Source organism: Epinephelus moara, chromosome 14, assembly GCF_006386435.1.
Source record: "Epinephelus moara isolate mb chromosome 14, YSFRI_EMoa_1.0, whole genome shotgun sequence".
NCBI classification, from domain to species: Eukaryota; Metazoa; Chordata; class Actinopteri; order Perciformes; family Serranidae; genus Epinephelus; species Epinephelus moara.
The window spans coordinates 20,937,498-20,945,719 of record NC_065519.1 but is presented as its reverse complement, the minus strand read 5'-3'; the positions used below and the strand labels follow the sequence as shown (position 1 = coordinate 20,945,719).

General features: G+C 38.2%; 1 protein-coding gene across 1 annotated transcript in view; it reads left to right on the top strand.

Moving 5' to 3' along the window:
• The first annotated feature begins 113 nt into the window (after positions 1 to 113).
• Positions 114 to 8,222, top strand: part of lrrc9 (leucine rich repeat containing 9) — a 30,469-nt gene continuing 22,360 nt past the window's right edge. Inside the window, exons 1-10 of the mRNA XM_050061804.1 lie at positions 114 to 598; positions 1,375 to 1,593; positions 1,929 to 2,069; positions 2,302 to 2,365; positions 2,462 to 2,532; positions 3,869 to 4,051; positions 5,328 to 5,483; positions 6,189 to 6,397; positions 6,520 to 6,651; positions 6,755 to 6,934. Coding sequence (XP_049917761.1) covers positions 542 to 598; positions 1,375 to 1,593; positions 1,929 to 2,069; positions 2,302 to 2,365; positions 2,462 to 2,532; positions 3,869 to 4,051; positions 5,328 to 5,483; positions 6,189 to 6,397; positions 6,520 to 6,651; positions 6,755 to 6,934 — 1,412 coding nt within the window. The 5' untranslated portion in view covers positions 114 to 541. The remainder of the gene's footprint in view (positions 599 to 1,374; positions 1,594 to 1,928; positions 2,070 to 2,301; positions 2,366 to 2,461; positions 2,533 to 3,868; positions 4,052 to 5,327; positions 5,484 to 6,188; positions 6,398 to 6,519; positions 6,652 to 6,754; positions 6,935 to 8,222) is intronic.

Genomic DNA, 8,222 nt, shown 5'->3' with positions numbered 1-8,222 from the left:
CAGTGTGTCGCCATCTTGTGGTCGCTTTAAAATATGCTCAGGACCGCAAAAGTTTCAACATGGCTCCCTAGCAACCAGACGCTCGTGCCTGGATACACACTGATGACAAACGTTGCTGAATTTAGATCAGCTACAGAGTTTGTTTCGGAGCTGAACTTCGCTGTTATTATGTAACGTTAACTCGTCGTGGAAAATTGTGTTAACAATGTCTGCCATGCAAGGATAAATTTAACAAATGAGTTCATGTCAATACTGGCATTTATTCCACTTAACGGACGTTAGCTAACAGCTCCATTAACTGCGCCTATCGTTAGCTAGCTGGTAAGTTAGCATAACTTTTAGAGGCTAGCGAAATTAGCATGAATGTGTTTGCTTACTGACTGTTATTTGTGTCCATACTTTCCGTCTCTGAGTGGTAGCCTAATTATTCTTTATTCTGTAGTCTCCCAATAGTTTTACTAGAATAAAGCAGAATACATTAATTATAACTTAATGGAGAGTTAACTACTTTTTTAACAGTTAATTTAAAAGCAGCAAAGTTATGATACAGATTGAGAAACTAAAGCACCGAGGTGACGAGGAGGTGGTCAGAGAGCTGGTGAGTATGAAATTCACATTCATTTGGCTAAAATTAAAAATGGTATGGTTTGTAAGTTTATTTCCAGTTTTGATAATATTACTTGTAACAGCTTCCAACAACTGAATTCATGAACTGAAATGTTGCAGTGCAATAAAATACACAAAGTAGCCACCTAGTACAATCCAATACAGCTGATATAACATAACATAACATAACATAACAATTTATTAGTCCCACACAATATGTGCATCATTACAGCAGCCAAGGGGATGGTGCAAAAGAACAAGTACCAGTAAAATACACAAAACAATGTAATAGGTAAACAGTACAAAACACTGCAATACAATAAGTAAAACTTAAAAAATGAAATTATATTAAATAGACAGATGGAAGGGATGAATTGACATTATTGCACATAAGAGGTATGTATTGATACTGTACCTGGATGATGATTGGCTGTGAACAGTTGTATAGAAAGGCAAGATATCACAATTAGACAGGCTGAATGGCTTATTTCACGTTGTTGCAGGTATGAATTATAGATATTGTAGAGTTTGGTATATACTGATATTGCACATGATTGGAACTGTTCTGCTTTTCTTGTTGTTCTGCCATAACTTTACTTTTGTTATGCATATACTGTTCTTTTTTTTAACACTGTCTGAATTGCATTAGATTGTACAGGTGTACCTAATATAGTAGCCACTGAGTTTATATTTTATTTTATTATTTTCCTTGTCCTAACATTGTTAACCTCCAACTAATGACTTGGTATGAATATTTTTTCTCAACAGTGCTTGGCCAATGGAGTATCCTATGAAAAGATTGCACAAGAAGGAAGCAATGTCAGCTCCCTGGAGATCTTCTTCACTGGCTTTCCCCGCATGGTTGGGCTTTCCTTCTTCCCAAGGCTCTGTCAGCTTACCATAGTGGGCCAGAATGTAAAACACATTGAGGGACTTGAGTGCTGTCCTGTGCTTCGGGAGCTGTGGGTAGTCCAGTGCCATCTGACAGTAAGTTTGTTATGCTGTTAAGAAGACTAAAAAATATTAGTGGCCCTACTGATAACAAGAACATAGTTTATAATGCCTTGAATCATTACATTACACTATTTTTTACTTAGAGTGATTGCAGCTTATTGTTTTATTGCAGAGGTTCTTAAACATTACACATTGTAATCACATTTTTCCCCTTGGTGGCATCTAATAACAACAAATCTTGCATACACATACAACTATTTGTGGATCACAACCCATAGTTTAAGCAAAACAGCATCCCGTGTAAGTGATTTGTACAACATACTTCATATATATCAAACAATAATGTGTCCCACCTTCTTATTTTGCAGGGAATATCTGGACTACATAATTGTCCACAACTGGAGAAACTCTACCTTTATGATAATCAAATCTGTGAAATAAAGAATTTAGAAATGCAGATTAACCTGGAAGTTTTGTGGCTCAACAACAACTGCATAACTCAGATACAGGTTTGAACTGTAAATTATTAATTAATCTTTCTCTCTGGCTCACTGTCTGCTGCATAATTACCACCAAACATTCTACAAGCTGTGGTAACCTGTGAATTTTTTTTCTGAATTTCTTATGATTTGATGCAAGAAAATGGTATTTTTTTACACATTTTAGCATATCAGTAACTAATTGCTGTGCATGTTATCAAAGTAGCATGCTCCTATTGATGTGGGGTTGTTTTTTCTGAAGGGCTTGAACATGCTGAAAAACCTTAAAGAACTAAACCTTGCTGACAACAATATCGAAAAGATTGGTAGGTTTTTGCATTCCTGTGTATATTCTGTGCCAAGTTTGATTCAGATTCAAGTGAGCTGTTTGAATAACTAAATAATTTCCAAATTCTTTTAAGGGCGTAGCCTTGAGCCTAATGTCAGCCTTCAGAATCTTAATCTGTCTGGGAACAAGATCAGCTCCTTTAAGGTAAGATTAAAAACAGAAACATGCTTTTGAAATTTCTTCTCTAAAAAGTTTTCCTACTTATTTGTAAGATCTTATTAAAATCCTTGGTCTGAAAAGGACTATTCCAAATTCTTGTGACATGTTGGGGTCAGTTCAGATTTTCAATCAATCCTACAATGGGCTGGCTGCACAAGACCTTCAATGAGGTATTGAGCTATACAATTTCAATTTAAGTAATTCTGGATTCAATGATATACATTCATGACGGTATCTTGTTTTAAACATATTCCAAAAGACTACTTAAGATTTTTGTGATACGTGGCTTCGTGTTAGTCAGTAGTACATTTTAGACATTCTGTAGCTGACGCACTCATTTAGAAAATTTATACTGAGTCATGTTCAAGGTAATTCTGATGGAAAGGTTTTGTGGCTCTAGCTTTGATTGGATGATTAACACCTCAATCATATATATTCCTGCAATCCACCTTTTGTCCCAAGCCAGCTTGGCTCCAAGGAATGCAATTGTTGTCATTCGCTGCACAGAGTGCTTAGTATATTGCAACTACAGCGGAATCAAAGTGACATTTATTTTGAGCTGATGTGTACAAGCATGCAGGAAAGAAAAGAAATGGCAATTTCCAAAAGAAGTATTTGGCTTATTGTGGGATCTGTCTAATATTTGAACTTCAAAGAAGATGGGGGCTACAGACAGTTCCTTAGCACTGAGTAAAAATTGAATAATTATTTTTATTTCTTTCAAGAGAAGTTGCCATAATACTGTACATCTGATTTGTATACGTGATGTTGTTTGTGTACAGTATAAACAAGTGTTTTTAGGGCTGAATTTTAGAATTGAGAGAAATACTTCACCTGCAAAATGACCATTTGTACAGTATATCACTTACTCACAGCGTGAGTATAAAGTATGAAGAACTTAACACGTGGTGAGTAATTGATATACAAATGGTCATTTTGCAGTTGAAGAATTCCTTCATTGGGGCGGCAGTAGCTCAGTCCATAGGGACTTGGGTTGGGAACCGGAGGGTCGCCTGTTCAAGTCCAGACCAAAATATGGAGCGTGGACTGGTAGCTGGAGAGGTGCCAGTTCACCTCCTGGGCACTGCCGAGGTGCCCCTGAGCAAGGCACCCAACCCCCCAACCGCCTGTCATGGGCAGCCCCACTCTGACATCTCTCCACTTAGTGCATGTATAAGTCCTATTTGTGCATGTGTGTGTTCGGACCTGTGTGTTAATGACAACGGAGTGAAAAAATTGAATTTCCCCTCGGGGATTAATAAAGTATATAAAATTAATTTAAAATTGAACTAGTCTGTGTATTCTCTTGTTGTTTCAACAGGAGCTGACCATGCTTGCTCATTTACCCCACCTGAGAGAACTCGCACTAAAGGACCCTACATCAACCCCAAACCCAGTGTGTCTGCTGTGTAACTACGCCACACACGTTCTTTACCACATGCCAGGCCTACAGCAACTTGACACCTATGACGTTTCAAGCAAGCAAGTCAAGGAGGCAGCTGAGGTATTGAGAAGACCAGCAGGTGACCCTGCGTTACACCGACTGAGCTCACCTGAGTGTCTCTTGAGATGATACTAATTCTCTTGAGTTATGTCGATTGCTAATGATTTGCTTGAAGTCCTATAAACATTTCCCTTAGCTATCTTAAGAGATATCAGAAAAGCAGTTACACTGTAGTTGCTCTTAATTTGGTTGTTCTTCAGTGGAGTTGCAAATCATACGTAAAATGAGTCAAATATCTAAATCCAAGACACAGTCTCTTAATACGTTTCTTAAATTCAAAATTCTAGCTGTCTTATGCATGACGTGCACATTTACTTCACTCAGGAATATATCACCTAAATAATGACCATTTATTACCAGTTAGTCATGTTGTGTTCTCTTGAATTTATGAAGAAAACTTTCATACATGCCTCCACGGAAAACAGCAAACATTGATTTAATTGATTGGGGACCAGCTTTAACAGCAGAAAAATTATATCAAAACATCAGTTTATCAACTCTCACAAAAAAAAAACTTTGTATTGAAGTCTGGTTTTGAATAAGAGCACAGTTAAGTTTCACTTTCATTTCAGTTTTGAATAGTAAGGACAGGGCAAAATATGTGTGTCATGCAATATGTTTGTCTTTTTCAATGGAGGGATGCGAAGAAAACTGTGTTGTTTTTTTCATGAATTCAAGGTAATACAGCATACTTAATTGATATACAAATGGTCATTTTGTATTTGAAGTATTTCTTAAATCTAGCTTGACAAATTTAGTATCCTTGGAAACCTTGAATAACATAAAATTAGGTTTTGTAGGGTTGAACAAAGTGGGTCAAACTGTGTTAAGTGGCTGCCTGTATAAAAAGTAGGGCTGCACAATATGAGGAAACTATGTGATAATGTTGAATATAACAATAGTGATAGTACTTGTACTAAATAAACAGATATTTAAGTGTGCTCAGGTCTGCCTTTCTGCTGCTTTCAGTACACTGCTAAATTACAACAAATTAAGAAATGAAAAGAAATTATTTCCAACTTTGTTTAATCAAGCAAATTGAAAATTTAACTGAGCCCAAAAGGAACCATTAAAAAAGAATGATTGATACATTTAAATTGTACCACTGATACTCTCTTTCAACTAACCCAAAAAATCCCTTTGTGCTATATCGCAGTTTTTTGTTGTGTTTATAATTTACACAAGGATGACGATTTAAAAAAAATGAAGAATGTCTTTTCTGTTAGTTGTTACATTTATGCTTTTTGTTTGCTCCCCCCCCCCCCCCCCCCCCCAGTCGACAGTAATGAAGAAAATGATGTACTACAACATGCGTGTACGGACAGCTCAGAGGAACCTGGCAGAGATCCGGCTCAGTCTGATAGAGAGGAAGAAAACTATGTTACAGTTACCAGAAGAATGCATCAAAACACTCAATCACGTCCTCAAAAGTGTATGTACATTCCTTGAAACATTTTTTACCTCCACCAAGGAGGTCATGTTTTCACCGACGGTCTGTTTTTCTGTTTGTCTGCAAAATAACTCAAAAAGTTATGAATGGATTTTGATGAAATTTTCAGGAAAGGTGGATAGTGGGACAAGGAACAGATGATAAGAATAAGAATTTTGGTGGTGATCGGTTGAAGCAAAGTGGATAAAATAATAAAGTCTATCGTCTGACAGCCTCAGCAGCAATTCCAGTTTCTAAAGACGGTGAAAATAGCGCCATCTGGTGGCCGGAAAGCGCATCTTGTTCTGCTTGCTAAATATTGTAATTTTAAAGTTGAAATTAATGTTCTGTGTTGGAAAAAAAGAAAGTGAAAAATACAAAAAAAACATATTATATTCTGTGTTGGTACAAAATAAAAACGAAATAAATACACCACAGTGTCTCCACGGTGAAGGCATATAACCTAATAATGATAATGATGCAAATAACCTAATTGTGATGCAGGCTGCAAAATCTGATGCAGAGGGGGAGGGAATATCACCTACTTGGCGGAGGTCTGCACTCTCTGAGTGCTTTTCTAGTTAAGTTTTGTTATTAGCTGTAACAAGAGAACAGTTGTTAAGCTGGAATCTCCAGCTTTGCGTTGCTGTTATTGGACAAAGTTAAGGAGGCTGTTGTTGTTTTTTTCTTATTTGGACGCATTCTTAGCTTGAACGTGAACTGTCCAAGGTGCCACCTAGTTGTAAGAAGTCTGCCTGTGCGTTGGAGGATGGATCAACCCAACTGGTTGAAAGTTCAGCCAACAGAAGTGACTCACCCACTGATGTCAGTTGCGATCCTGCCATGGAGCACAAAATACTCCGCAAGATTGAAGCACTGAGGGACAGACTGGTGCTATGGACGAGGAGGCTGGATGAGTCTGTATATTTTAATAAGATACAAAGAGAATTTACTGTACAATACATTTTCCTACGTTCAAGCATGTCATTAAAAAAAACATCCTAGTATGAAAAAATTATTTTCTCTCATTTGTATTCAGGATTGAAGCCTGGTATGAGCGGGACTTGATGCAAGCCACAAACACAATGGGATATACCATTCAGTTTCTGTTGATGGAGCTAGAAAGTGTTGGAAATATTCGTTTGGAAGAGGGCTGCTCCACAGACCCTTGGTACGCACTTGGTATTATTAAATGCAATGACAATCATCACAAAATTACAGAGGACACATTACAAGCAGACTTCCGCATAGTTTCTATGTTATGTACCCAACAGGTTTACTTCCTGTTGCGACCTCCTGCAGTCCCGCTTCTCTCAGTCAGACTTTAAGGCTTACAGCATCACTGGCATCAAGATCAATAGAGTTATCCGCATCCACAACAGCGCTTTGAGGCTTCGCTTTGAGGACAAACTTCACACCCTTCTAGCCAGTGACGACTCTGCCATCTCTTCACAGTAAGTTAAGCTACACTGTAGTGAAATGTGATGAGGATTGAGTTTTTACCAAATATTTACCTGCATGTTAAAGGTATACAAGGCAGGAATTGTGGGCTACTGCTGGGAAAAACACATCATTCAAACTTGGCCCCTCCTCCCCACTCTGCTTGTCCCACAAACAAACAAAAAAATGCTTGGATGATGATGACACGACTCACTGCACTCTTCATCTGATTGGCTAGAACTTGTTGCCTTCATTAATCATTAGGTTTAGACAAGAGGAATGAATTTGGTAAGGGCTAGTGTAAGAATGTCATGCAGGGCAGGTCATGCCTTTGCCATATTTAAAAAAAAAAAAAATTGAGTACATTATGCCCACTTATTTTAGGGACTTTACATTTGTTGTAATACAAAACAGCTGATGCTTTAGCAAGATAACGAAGCTAACTGACAACACCTACAGTATCTGTCCAACCATAGACTGTATATAAAGATGGACGACGTGTCTCTGCTTTTTCCCACTGTACAAAAATTAGGCCAGACTTTCCCTGATACGGGCGCTGGTGACATGATTTAGACCCAGAGTCTGGACAGCAGTGATTTGGAAGTGGAGCCTCGGTATTGAGTTCCCTCACATACACCTGTCTGACCCAATCGTGAGGAGCACCATTGATAGTGAGCACCGTGACTGGCACACAAGGCTGTCAATCATTACATCAAACCCCCTTTTATAGCATCAAATAACCAAACTTATAATAAAAATGAACACCGGACAGATGTCAGTGTGATAAGAACTACCTAAATGACAGAAGCAGTCTTTGGGAAAAATTTTTTAATGTGTACTTTGATTTTTTTAGTTTGGACCATGTCTCATCTGCTAATATGGAGAGGGCGGGGTTTATGCCCTATACTGCAGGCAGCTACCATGGGGCAAAAGAGATGTTTTGGCTTCACTTTTGGGAGCTGTCATCTTTATATACAGTGATTGTGTCCAATAGAAAACAGGCAAACTCTACGGTGTTCTGCGTTCTCTCCTTTGGTGCTTGTAAAAGTAAAAGTGTAAACCAACCCCAGTTTCACTGTTGTTTTGTAATAAGCTGTGTCCACTTGGTGTTTCGCCTCACTACTTTTGCATTTTTTGGCGCTGTGTCCGCGATGTTTTTACCTTCCACTTGAATCTGTGCTGCTACTACCTGGTGGCTGCCTTTTTACAAAGTCCCAACCTCACCTGCACTGTAATTGGCTGGGGGTAACACATCACTGGCCAAAGGTTGCAGCCCAGAAACATCCAGAACACAGCAAAATA